We start from the raw sequence: 14,205 nt of genomic DNA, 5'->3' as shown, positions 1-14,205 counted from the left end.
GCTGTTTAAAATATCTGCTTGCATAATTTTTGGGTTCTTTACAGGTTGTGACTGCGTTTTGTAATGTTACGATTTGGGAAATTTCACTCAGGATCCAATAATAGAAAATGGGGATGCTGATTGGTCAAAAATTCGAATTTTTATAGATAATGGCGGCGCCCGCCATGGTTAAAGTAATATCTGTCAAAGTTGCCAACATTTAGAGTGTTCATAAGTGCACAATCACCTGGCAAATAATATACGTTGACGAGAAGCTGCAGAAAAATTATTAGACGTAACAGCTGTAGAGATAGTTAGGATGCAAAAAAGTGGAAAAAGAACGATTTTTCAGAAGACAATTACTGCAAGAGCAGATATTGTTTATTGGCTGCGTCCGGTTGGTTCCACAATTCAAAAGAATCTGAAACGTGCATGCTATAACTAGTTCCTTTTTGAAGCGAACATTCCCAACATGCTTCTCCATCACGGAAATCCTATATTTGCATTCAGTTTTTCAAGCTAACCGAGTCTCAATATTTCTTCAATGGTACCCATCAGTTGATGTCAAGAATAACAGTTAATTTGCAAACTCTAGAGGCGCTAAGCGTTTTCTTACTGCACGCATTAACTCCGCCCCTTGTAAATAACAAAAACAAAAGAGCTAATATCATAAATTAGCACTTTGCTGCGGCAAAATGACCAAGTGTAAAGAAGTGTAGGAGGAATGGAAGACCTTCTTGCACCTTTTAATCTAAAAGTTTCGCAACTTACCTGTGAAACATTCAACGGGGAGCCGGGTTTGTAAAGCTGCCCGATTGTCTGGGCGCCTCAGCGTTCAACAAACAGCAAAGAACAATGGAATGTCGACACGTCGCCTTCCCTATCACAGCGCATTTAGCAATGATCTTTGCTCTCTTAAAGAAATTAACAGAATGAGATGTTATTTTATTGACAGCAGAAAAAAATCAGTACATCAGTTGTTTGAGTTGTCCGGAAGTATTTGTATTAAGCCCAGCCTGATTTTCAGAACGCTCAATATCTCCTACGCGGCCACAGTGGCGAATGTGCTACCCTTTTTAAAGCGGTGACTTTCACGGTTTATAACAAAATTGACAGTGCAATTTTTTTTTTAACTGTGTAAATATGGAGTGTCTAAATTTCATGTTATATTTACGACTAGGGCTAAAGAGGTAATTGAGAAATGAACATTCTTCTATTCCACAGGTCATTCTTCTATTCCACAGGTCGCACTGATGTGGTTTTTATGTCAAACGTCGACTGCCAGTTGTGCATTGTAAAACCTCTGATTACAGCAGAATATAGTGAAGGCCGCGTCCACAAATGCAGGCCAGTGCCGTTGCCTTCAATGTGGCGTTTAATGTATTTCAGTGAATCCCTGTACGGTCTCCTTGTTCCCATGCAGGCCTGAGTTCATGTGGGAGGCTAGCGTCCTGTTTAGTCGAACCTTTTGCTATCCCTCGGAGAAAACTAAGACACCCTTGAACGTCAGAATAGTAGATCCAGATAGCAGTACGGTGAAAGAAAAGTTCTAGATTGCTAAAACATTTATCCAGCACACAAATAAACAAGGGCACAACGGACGCTGTGATCCAATTGTCTTATTTCCCGTAAACATGTAACAGCAAGACCTTTCTGCGCATTATAAATGCGCAGAAAAAAAAATTGAAGATGGAAATGCCCTCAAACATTTTCGTACATTTTCATACCCATATGTAGCCAATTAAGCAGACGAGACTAGCCAAGAGACCCCGAGATATTTTACAGACGCAAACTGAAAAAATATTTTGATAAAAGAAGCATCGAGCAAATTACGAGCGATTGTGCTCTTGTTGGTGTTTAAAATTCGTATTTGGGTCAGATTTGCCCTACATCATCATCATCAGCCTGATTATACCCACTGCAGGGCGAAGGCCTCTCCAATATTTCTCCACTTAGCCCGGTTCTGTGCTAGCTGCATCCACTTGACCCCTGCGAACAATCTTAATCTCATCCGCCCACCTAACTTTCTGCCGCCCCCTGCTACGCTTTCCTTCCCTTGGAATCCAGTTTGTTACCCTCAGCGACCATCGGTTATCCTCTCTTCGCACTACATGTCCTGCCCATGTCCATTTCTTCTTCTTAATTTCTACTAGAATGTCGGTAACTTGAGTTATTTCTCTGACCCACTCTGCACGCTTTCTATCTCTTAATGTTACCCCTACCATTTTTCGTTCCATAGCCCTCTGGGTTGTCCTCAACTCGAGTAGAACTCTCTTGGTTAGCCCTACACTTCTGATTAAAATCAGAAAATTGGCAATTGGCTGGTAAAAGTGAAATAAAGATTGTTTTCTATAGGCAGATGTGATCATCGGAACTTTTGCTTTATTTAGAAAGCCCCAATATGCCAGCAATTGATTTCACTTAACTGAAGGAAGCAGTATTTCTAAATGTTTTTCTAAAGTTCGTCTTGAACGCCACATGAACCTTGCATATCAAGCGCGCAGTTGATAGCTATTAGAAAGTGCAATATTTCAGCATTAGCCTTGGGGCATAAAAAGTGGACGGTTGTGCTTTTGGGCTCCGGTGTCCATAGCTTTCTCGATATTACAGGCCCTGTTTTGACATTTTCTGCTGTTTTGAGCCGCTAGTGTAGAAAACCGACGGAAATAATTATTTCACATAGCAAATTAACAATTTCCCTTTTAAGTCTTTAATCATGTGGGAATCAGAGTGGCGAAGAAGATTCATCTCTTTCGACACAGAGGGAAATGAAATCGTTCTGAAGTGTAATCCGAGCCTACGCTCTTTCATTTCGGACAGAGTTCGTGTAACTCTTTTGAATTTTCAAAAGCTCACTTTTGAATGTGTTGTTGCTGTTCACGGAAGCTTGCCTGGGGAAACAAAGTAAAGTCACTAGTAGAATACGGAGCCGTAGACTCAGTACAACGGAATGGGTGGGTGTCTTCTTTAGAGCCTGTTTCTGAAGCCGGAGCAACAGCTAGAAAATGTGGTTATCAAAAAGGGCTACAAATCACTTATTTAGAACAGTGTTTCTGAATAACCCTAATTCAGGGCATATTTGCAATTTTCAATGTTCAATGCTTGTAAACTATTCTTTCTGCAAGATCTTCCATGGCTGATATCGACCACTACAACTACACTTGTATTCACAATTACTTGAAACAAAAAAGAAACACTTACTAGCGTTGCTAATTACACGCGGCTTGAGTACAGGAAAATATGAACCCTGGCCATATTTCCAGAACTGGTGCATGTTCTATTGATTCTTGGGTGTGATGTCCTTGTGCAGTGATCATGTTCTGATACCAGCAACCACTTTTAAAGACTGCTCTCCGAATGCTGAAAGTTTGGACCGGAGGGTTAACGCCCGAAATAACGCAGACTATCAGAGACCCCATAGTGGAGGGCTCCGCTAAAATTCCAACACTTTGGGTTTTTTAGCGTGCAATTACAACGCACAGCACACGGGCGCCTTGCTTTTCGCCTCCATCTTAAAGATTCCCTTGCAGCCGCAATTCGATCGCGCATCCTTGCATTCACTAGTAGTCCGTCCTTGCTACTAAGCCACCGCGGCGGTGCGGGAGGCTAAACTTTTGTTTTGCTGTCCGATAGGGCATAAATGACACGGCGCAAGACTAAAGAATCATGTCTAAGTTGATTCAGACATATAATACAGGCTGCGGAATGCGGCGTAGGTGCCAAAGTGTAAAGGACACTAGGTTGTCTTCAAAGTTCAAATTCATTCGCGTATAAAGGTTTTAGCAAAACAAAGGATGTCTACGAGCACATAAAAAAAAATGCGCTCACCTTCATGTTTAGATACACATATTAAATATATGCCTCTGCCTGTGCCACTAAGTATAACGGGCTCGTATTTGGATACAGAAAACTTCACTGTTAATTTTTTGTCTGGATGTTTTAGATTTACAGCGCTCGGCAATGTTTTGTAACCTCTAAAAGATGTGAAAAGCCAGTTTCAGCTGAGATTAGCGGGGTTCCTTGTGGGATGTACTTACAGGCCACCAACATTTAGTGCTGCGCGTGTGGCACGTGGAACGGCCCCACGAATGCTGAATAACTTTGGTTGCTGCCGTTGTGAAACCAAGTAGACCAATAGAATTATAACATTTATTTTTTCAGTATATGTTTGCTAGACAATTCACACTCCAAACGCAGAAGCACAAGGACCTACAAAGGGGCTTGTTCCAGGAATCTTTCGTTCAGCCAGAGTGCTGCGAAACCATCAGAAATAGGGAGTTATGTACCGCGACTATACAAGTCAAATACGAAGACAATAAGCGAAGAGTTCCTTTGCGAGAAGCACTCTGAAAATCTACTTTGAAGTCTTGCGTAGTGGCCGAGGTAATTTCAAGATAAAAAGGAGGATTTTCCGGAGGAATGTTCCACCTGCAAGCTTTCGCTAATTTTGTTATCGTGTCATGAAGCTTCTCATACGTGTGTGTAAAAGAGATCCTATTTATTTTGTGCCCCGTAGTTACCAGAAAACATTTGTGCTTCTGAATGCTTAATTAATGTCGGAGGAAGTGCTTGGAGGTGATACAACCACAAGTGAGTATTCTGTGGTAATCCTCTGTCATGTGCATGCCGGAAAAAGATTAAGAGAACCCAATATTCTGCAGATTTAATTTCAACATTTCTCACATTTACGAGCAAAAGTGATATTTGGAACAGAACGTGCCCTCGTATCATTTGCCACTTTGAATGACAGTGTGAAAGATTTTATTGTTGTCAAGAAAAAACAACCAATTATGTATAGTTTACATGAGTTCTCCATCTACAAGAACATTTCAACATATACCGCCACTGAAAACCCAGCGTATTGGTGATTTTTCTTCCCACTTCGAATGCAATTGACAGCTCTGAATCCTAATATAAAACGAAGAATGAGAAGCAATGTTGAATACATTGACCACGTGAAATCGGGCACAAGCCTAAACCGCTTATCTTGGACATCATCTCAAGGCGGCATTACGGTCAAATTGCTACGCTCGGCCTCGAATGGATGGGTATACTCGATTCGTTCTCCTCAGTTAAGGAATTGAAGAGCCGCGTTCACGCAAATGATCTTCCACGGTGTGCATTTCATTAGAGTATAGGTATGAGAATATAACACTCTCTGAAAATGAAAAAATACTCTATCAACTTCACTATCCCTTATGAGAGGCTATGCAAGCGAAGGCAACCCTGCAAATAAATCCAGTGGGTTTTTGCAGCAAAAACCTTTTGTGGTTTATGCGAAGTGCATTTATGCGGCTAAGCACATCTGTTAGAATGTGTCACGCCCACTGGTGAGGAGGCAATGACGTCACTAATTATACATGCCTTCGATCACCACGCTGACAGACAAACTAGATAGGTGTCATGAGAATGCATCACAGGTATCGGACGTAAGGCCAGTCAGGTCTGCTGCTATTCCATTTTATTCCACGGTTGGTCGCCCACTGATTGTCTGCGTAAAATGCATTACGTGCAACACATATTCTATACGCAGACCCAGATGCAATAATCACGCCGAATCGTACTGCCTATCGCAACTATTATTAAATTTGAAGTGGCATTTTCAATTTTTAACTGCCGAATTCAGATACTTCCAGCAAGGACAGGAGAGGATCAGGAAGCCTGGCTATAAGTACATGAGTTCGGCAGCTCGCAAAAAAAAAAAAGAGATAATGAGCATCATTGGTTGTTCACGCAATTTTCTGTGCTCTTAATATAATCGTGTATCTATTGTTTGCTCCAGTGACCGATTAGAAGCAGCTCAGAATGCAGACTCGTCCTCGTTGCCGTCTCTATATTGACATAAATTGAAATCTAGCTCAAGCCGTCTAGGCAAGAAACGGTGATGGATATACGATGACGCTATAATTCTGAATAAATGGAGATGGTGTGCAATAACAAAAACAAAGCCATTGATTTCCATGGTAGGTGAAAATCATTCGTTTGTATTTATTCCAACTTCTCTGACGTTTCAAGTTAGTGGGATGAGATATCTTCAGAGAATTCTTTGGAGACGATGAAGGAAGCCGCATAATGTTTCCTTCCACGGAGAAAGCTTGGCTTCCACCGGCTTCTAGGCATCTGTTGCCCCTTCTTGACACCTAGCCCTTGATAGCAACACCGCCGTATTTCAGGCCACCCCCTAGTCCTCCTCCGTAGCCGATGCCGCCGCCGTAGCCAAGTCCTCCGCCATATCCGCCTCCACCGCCGTAGCCTCCGATTCCGCTGTGGGCCACGATGCCCCCTCCTCGTTGCACCTGGTTCACATGGTGAATCGTCCTGACGACGAATACGGGTCCGGCCACAGCCTTAGAGACGCCAGGGCCACCACGCAGTAGCGTTACACTACTTCCAACTCCAACTCCACCGCCGTAACCAAGGCCGCCACCGTAGCCGCTACCGTAGCCGCCACCGTAACCGCCTCCGTAGCCACCACCGTAGCCTCCCAGTACACCAGCCACAGCGCAAGCAACTGCTGCCGATCCAATGAGGAGGATAGCCTGTGGGGAGCAAATAAAAATGTAGTTACTACCAAATTCTTGAAAAACCGCTCTTTGGTGGCGTAAAATACCACCACATGGAATTTTCTCAATTAAATTATGCAAGTCATCGGACAGGTATGCAAATGTGATAATAAACATCTAGAGACGGTTGCCCTGCATGAGGAATTTTCGTCGGTATTCGAGGTTTGCAGTTATACACTGAAACTGTGTTAAAATCGAAAACTGTTACAACTATTTTGCTGTTATGGTAAGATTTTGTACACTCTAAAACGCTCCTGTTCAATTCTTCTTGGAAGAGAAGCCTAGATAACCTCACAACTTTACTTATTAATACTTTTGATTCTTTCAGTCTGCCTTAATTTACCGACAGAGACTGCGCGATAAAACAAATTGTCCTTATTTTTAAAGAAGGGAGCCATTTTTGAGACCGCATTATTCTTGGAGCTACGATCCCCGCAACAAACAACATTATATGCTTGCACGTGAGCTGATCATGTCAAGGGAAGCGACATTTCAAAGCAGGTCTTTCTCCCGTCACAGCTTCAAGCCTTTCATTGCCTCTGTATTCTATACACTTGCAGCCTTCTTCTGGTAAAACAAAATTTGCACACCCATGGCCTTTTTGGGTGCTTAATTTACTGCTGTCCTAGAAATTATGGTCATTTTAAAGATGTCTTTCCATAACTTGGCATATGTAATAAGTAAGCCTTATAAAATCTGTATTCACGGGTGCTTGAAGAAGTCTTTTCCTATGTGGTGCACTTTATTTGCATTGTCTTTCACTATTCCATCACATATATCCCTAATTATATATTTACTAGCTATTCTGCAGTTCTCCACCACAAAACATATACACCCAATACATATCTACACCGCGGCATGCTCTAAACCTACAACCCGAAGAAGAAAACTTTACCTTAATGAATTATATTACGAAGTAAATTTTGCATTCTGACATGTAATGGATAGACTGACGACGGATCTCTTTTATACTAAACTTGTTTCTAGTCTTTGCACGCCTTCTTGGCACTGACTGTTCCCACTGGCGGTGTAAAACCTTTTGCGAAGTCATCTAAACTATACACCATTGCTAATTGCACAATTCGTCTAAGTGCAACTACTTGAAGCGCCTCAACTAGATTTTCGGAAGGACCGAAAGGTTGTCGTATTTTCAAATTCAGTACATATCCGCGAGCCTTAAGAAATAGAGATATCCTACGTTACATCTTTCAGTCACAATTTCTTTTTTCGCTCTATTGATTTTGGAAGTGATAGGGAATAGGCTCTACACTATTCATGACCAAGCTCGCATGGGTCCAACCATAGTAGGTACTCCCGTAAGATGAAATATATCATACCAATGTCTTCATTGTGCTGGTTCTGTGTGCTGCGGACCCGGAAAACTGCAGTGCCTTGGCAGGTCTTGCAGGCTCTTTATATACCCCTCACTCACTCAGCTCTTTCTCTTTTAATTACATCGGCATGACGTACCTACAAGCCTAGGAGGTAATTGGCTACTTCGTGATCTCATTCCTGAGCGAATCATTGAAACGAAAGTTGCTGCCTTTCTCCCTCACGTTTACAGAGATCTAGCGAGGCTACGAAGTCTAGCGTGAGTATCACGGGCAACAAGGCTTCATTCTAAACCTTCTTTCTCATATCCTCACGGAATGCGAAGTGTTTATGCTGTTTACCCGAGTGGTTAATTTTATGTGTCGGTTTTGAGCGTTGATCGTCGGTACTGCGCTAGTCAACGCGCAGTAGTACCTGTTAATCTGATGCAGGATGCGCGTAAGTGGAGTGAAAGCATCAAATCCTGGTTCCGTTGGGTTTATTTCTTTGGTAAACAGTATTCATTGAAAAATAAATAATAATTCAGATGTTTGTTATGTAATCCTAGCTCAAAAGTCTACTTTATAGACGATGCTACCTATTCTGCACGCTTTTTGCGTTCAGTCTAGGACCGTAGAAACAAATGAATTTGAAAGCTGTTTGAAAGATGAATATCTGCTTCTGCTTGCATAATTACTGGGTTCTTGTAGAGGTTTTGACTGAGTTCTTTATTGTTAACATTTGGAAAATTGCACTCTGGGCCCAATAATAATAGATTGCGGGGCTGATTGGTCAAACATTCGGATTTTTATAGATAATGGTGGCGGCCGCCGTGGTTACAGTAAACTCTGTCTAAGTTGCAAACATTTAGAGTTTTCATAAGTGCACAATCACATGGTAAATACTATAAGTTGAAGAGAAGCAAGAGTAAATATTAATAGGCGTCGCAGCTGTAGCGATAGTTAAAATGCAAAGGGGGGGAAGAATGCTTTTTCAGAAGACGATAACTGCTGGAGCAGATAGCGTTGATAGGTCGCGTCCGAATGACTGCAAAATCCAGAAGAAGCCAAAAAGTGCATGCTACAACTGAGTCATTTTTGAAGCGAAGATTCCCAACATGCTTTCTCATGACGGACATCCTATCTTTGCATTTAATTATGCAAGCTGACAGAGCCTCCATATTTCTTCAGTGGTATCCGTCAGTTGAAATGAAGAATAACAGTTAATTTTCCAGCTCCTTACTGCACGCATTAAATCCTCACCTTGTAAATAATAAGGAGACGAAGGAGCTAATATCATAAATAAACATTTTGGTGCAACAAAATGGCCAAGTGTAAAGACGTGTAGGAGGTATGGAAGACCTTCTTGCACCCTTGCGTCCCAAAGATTCACAACGTACCTGTGAAACATTCAACGTAGAGCAGGTTTGCAAAGCTCCCTGTTGGGCTGGGTGCCTCAGTGTTCAACAAGCAGCAAAAAAAAAAAAAAAAAATTGGAATGTCGACACATCGCCTTCCCTATCACTGCGCATTAAGCAGTGATCTTTGCTCTCTTTAGGTAATTAACTTAATGAAATGTTCTTTTATTGACCGCAGAAAAAACCACTACATCAGTTGCTTGAGTTGTACGAAAGTGTTTGTATTTAGCCCAGCCTGACCTTTAGAACGCTCAATAAATCCTACGCGGCCGCAATGGCGAATGTTCCACCCTCTTTTTAAAGCACCGACATTCATGGTTTAAGAAATTTGCAGTGCATTTTCAAGTTGAAGTGAGTAAATATGCAGTGTTTACATTTCATGTTATTTTTACGATTTTCGGCTAAAGAGATAATTCCGAAATGAACATTCTTCTAGTCCACATGTCGCACTGATGTGGTTTTTATCTCAAACGTCGACTGCCAGCTGTGCATTGTAAAAAATCAGAATACTGCAGAATATAGTGAAGGCCGCGTTCACAAATACGGGCAAGCGCCGTTGCTTTCAATGTGGCGTTTTTTCTACTTTGAAGCCTTGTACGGTCTCCTTGTTCCCATACATGCCTGAGTTCATGTGGGAGGCTAGCGTCCTGTTTAGTCGAACCTTTTGCTATCCCTCGCAGAGAGTTAAGACACCCTCGAATGTCAGAATAGTACATCCAGGAAGCAGTACAGGGGAAGAAAAGTTCTAGATTGGTAAAACAATTATCCAGCACACAGATCAACAAGGACACAACCGACGCTGTGCTCCAATTCTCTTATTTATCCTAAACAAGTAACAGCGCGAACTTTCTGTGCATTTAAAATGCGCATAAAAAAAATTGAAGGTGGAAATGCCCTCAAACATCTTCGTACATTTTTATGCCCATATGTAGCCAACTTAGCAGACGAGTCTAGCCAAGACGCCCCGAGGCGTTACAGACGCAAACTGAAAAAATATTTTGGTAAAAGAAGCATCGAGCAAATTACGAGCGATTGTGTTCTTGTTGGTGTTTATAATTCGTATTTGGGTCAGATTTGCCCTACACTTCTGATTGTAATCAGAAAATTGACAATTGGCTGGTAAAAGTGAAATTAAGATTGTTTTCTATAGGCAGATGTGCTCAGCGGAAGTTTTGCTTTATTTAGAAAGCACCAATATGCCAGCAATTGATTTCGCTTAACTGAAGGAAGCAGTATTCGCGCTTTGTTCATGCGACGCAATGTTTTTCTAAAGTTCGTCTTGAACGCCACATGAACCTTGCATATCAAGCGCGCAGTTGATAGCTACTAGAAAGTGCAATATTTCAGCATTAGCCTTGGGGCATAAGAAGTGGACGGTTGTGCTTTTGGGCTCTGCTGTCCATAGCTTTCTGTTACAGGCCCTGTTTTGACATTTTCTGCTGTTTTGAGCAGCTAGTGTAGAAAACCGACGGAAATAATTATTTCGCATAGCAAATTAGCAAGTTCCCTTTCAAGTTTTTATTCATGTTGGAATCAGAGAGGTCAAAGAGACGAATCATTTCTTCTGACACAGAGGGAAATGAAATCGTTCTGACGTGTAATCCAAGCCTACACTCTTTCATTTCGGACAACGTTCGTGTAACTCTTTTGAATTTTCAAAAGCTCACTTTTGAATGTGTTGTTGCTGTTCACGGAAGCTTGCCTGGGGAAACAAAGTAAAGTCACTAGTAGAATACGGAGCCGTAGACTCAGTACAACGGAATGGGTGGGTGTCTTCTTTAGAGCCTGTTTCTGAAGCCGGAGCAACAGCTAGAAATTGCGGTTATCAAAAAGGGCTGCAAATCCATTTTTTAGAACCGACAACTTCTGGCTGACCCTAATTCAGGACATATTTGCAATTTTCAATGTTCAATGCGTGTAAACTATTATTTCTCCAAGATCTTCCATGGCTTATATCGACAGCTGCAGCTATCCTTATATTCACAATTACTTGAAACAAAAAAGAAACACCAGCGTTGCTAAATACATGCGGCTTGAGTACGGGAAGATATGAGCCCTGCCCATATTTCAAGAACTGATGCATGTTCTGTTGAGGCTTTGGTGTGATGTCGTTGTGCAGTGATCATGTTCTGATACCAGCAACCACCTTTTAAAGACTGCTCTCCGAATGCTCAAAGTTTGTACCGGAGGGTTAATGCCCGAAATAATACAGACTATCAGAGACGCCATAGTGAAAGGCTCCGCTAAAATTCCAACACCTGGGGTTCTTTTGCGTGCACCTACAATGCACAGCACATGGCCGCCTTGCTTTTCGCCTCCATCTTAAAGACGCCCTTCCAGCCGGGACTCGATCGCACATCCTTGCATTCAGTAGTAGTGCGTCCTTGCGACTAATCCACCGCGGCGGTGCGGCAGGCTAAAATTTTACTGTCCGATAGGGCATAAAGGACACGGCAGAAGACTAAAGAATCATGTCTAAATTGATTCAGACATAATACAGGCTGCGGTATTCCGCGTAGGTGCCAAAGTGTATCAGACACTAGGTCCTCTTCAAAGTTCAAATTCATTCGCGTATAAAGGTTTCAGCAAAACGAAGAATATCTACGAGCACCTAAAGATATGCGCGCACCTTCATGTTTAGATACACATATTAAATATATGCTTCTGCCTGTGCCACTAAGTATAACGGGCTCGGGTTTGGATACAGGAAACTTCACTGCTAATTGTTTGTGTAGATGTTTTGCATTTACAGCGCTCGGCACTGTTTTGTAACCTCTGAAACGTGTGAAAAGCCAGTTTCAGCTTAGTTGAGCAGGGTTCCTTGTGGGATGTACTTACAGGCCACCAAAATTTAGTGCTGCGCTTATGGCACGTGGAACGGCCCCGCGAATGCTGAGTAGCTTTGGCTGCTGCCGTTGTGAAACCAAGTATACCATAGAATTATTACATTTATTTTTTCAGTATATGTTTGCTAGACAATTCACACTCCAAACGCAGAAGCACAAGGACCTAAAGGGGCTCGTTCCAGGAATATTTCGTTCAGCCAGAGTGCGAAACTACGAGAAATGGGGAGTTATGTACCGCGAATATACATGTCAAACGGGAAGACAATAAGCGAAGAGTTCCTTTGCGAGAAGCACTGCGAAAATTTACTTTCAATTGTTGCGTAGTGGCTGAGGTTATTTCAAGATAAAAAGGAGGATTTTCCGGAGGAATGTTCCACCTGCAAGCTTTCGCTAATTTTGTTATCGTGTCATGAAGCTTCTCATACGTGTGTGTAAAAGAGATCCTATTTATTTTGTGCCCCGTAGTTACCAGAAAACATTTGTGCTTCTGAATGCTTAATTAATGTCGGAGGAAGTGCTTGGAGGTGATACAACCACAAGTGAGTATTCTGTGGTAATCCTCTGTCATGTGCATGCCGGAAAAAGATTAAGAGAACCCAATATTCTGCAGATTTAATTTCAACATTTCTCACATTTACGAGCAAAAGTGATATTTGGAACAGAACGTGCCCTCGTATCATTTGCCACTTTGAATGACAGTGTGAAAGATTTTATTGTTGTCAAGAAAAAACAACCAATTATGTATAGTTTACATGAGTTCTCCATCTACAAGAACATTTCAACATATACCGCCACTGAAAACCCAGCGTATTGGTGATTTTTCTTCCCACTTCGAATGCAATTGACAGCTCTGAATCCTAATATAAAACGAAGAATGAGAAGCAATGTTGAATACATTGACCACGTGAAATCGGGCACAAGCCTAAACCGCTTATCTTGGACATCATCTCAATGCGGCATTACGGTCAAATTGCTACGCTCGGCCTCGAATGGATGGGTATACTCGATTCGTTCTCCTCAGTTAAGGAATTGAAGAGCCGCGTTCACGCAAATGATCTTCCACGGTGTGCATTTCATTAGAGTATAGGTATGAGAATATAACACTCTCTGAAAATGAAAAAATACTCTATCAACTTCACTATCCCTTATGAGAGGCTATGCAAGCGAAGGCAACCCTGCAAATAAATCCAGTGGGTTTTTGCAGCAAAAACCTTTTGTGGTTTATGCGAAGTGCATTTAGGCGGCTAAGCACATCTGTTAGAATGTGTCACGCCCACTGGTGAGGAGGCAATGACGTCACTAATTATACATGCCTTCGATCACCACGCTGACAGACAAACTAGATAGGTGTCATGAGAATGCATCACAGGTATCGGACGTAAGGCCAGTCAGGTCTGCTGCTATTCCATTTTATTCCACGGTTGGTCGCCCACTGATTGTCTGCGTAAAATGCATTACGTGCAACACATATTCTATACGCAGACCCAGATGCAATAATCACGCCGAATCGTACTGCCTATCGCAACTATTATTAAATTTGAAGTGGCATTTTCAATTTTTAACTGCCGAATTCAGATACTTCCAGCAAGGACAGGAGAGGATCAGGAAGCCTGGCTATAAGTACATGAGTTCGGCAGCTCGCAAAAAAAAAAAAGAGATAATGAGCATCATTGGTTGTTCACGCAATTTTCTGTGCTCTTAATATAATCGTGTATCTATTGTTTGCTCCAGTGACCGATTAGAAGCAGCTCAGAATGCAGACTCGTCCTCGTTGCCGTCTCTATATTGACATAAATTGAAATCTAGCTCAAGCCGTCTAGGCAAGAAACGGTGATGGATATACGATGACGCTATAATTCTGAATAAATGGAGATGGTGTGCAATAACAAAAACAAAGCCATTGATTTCCATGGTAGGTGAAAATCATTCGTTTGTATTTATTCCAACTTCTCTGACGTTTCAAGTTAGTGGGATGAGATATCTTCAGAGAATTCTTTGGAGACGATGAAGGAAGCCGCATAATGTTTCCTTCCACGGAGAAAGCTTGGCTTCCACCGGCTTCTAGGCATCTGTTGCCCCTTCTTGACAC

At 42.0% G+C, this 14,205-nt stretch overlaps 1 protein-coding gene across 1 annotated transcript; it reads right to left on the bottom strand.

Annotated features, from left to right (window-relative positions):
• Positions 1–6,119: 6,119 nt before the first annotated feature.
• Positions 6,120–11,905, bottom strand: LOC146173109 (uncharacterized). Its single transcript, XM_084585124.1, has 2 exons — positions 11,900–11,905; positions 6,120–6,518 (listed from the first exon to the last, which is right to left on the bottom strand). The coding sequence occupies exons 1-2, from the start codon at positions 11,903–11,905 to the stop codon at positions 6,120–6,122; spliced, it is 405 nt and encodes a 134-aa protein (XP_084441250.1).
• Positions 11,906–14,205: the final 2,300 nt, after the last annotated feature.

This window comes from Amblyomma maculatum, chromosome 11 (genome assembly GCF_055883805.1).
Source record: "Amblyomma maculatum isolate TAMU_Amacu chromosome 11, ASM5588380v1, whole genome shotgun sequence".
In the NCBI taxonomy this organism is placed as follows: Eukaryota; Metazoa; Arthropoda; class Arachnida; order Ixodida; family Ixodidae; genus Amblyomma; species Amblyomma maculatum.
This window is presented reverse-complemented; position numbering and strand designations above follow the sequence as displayed.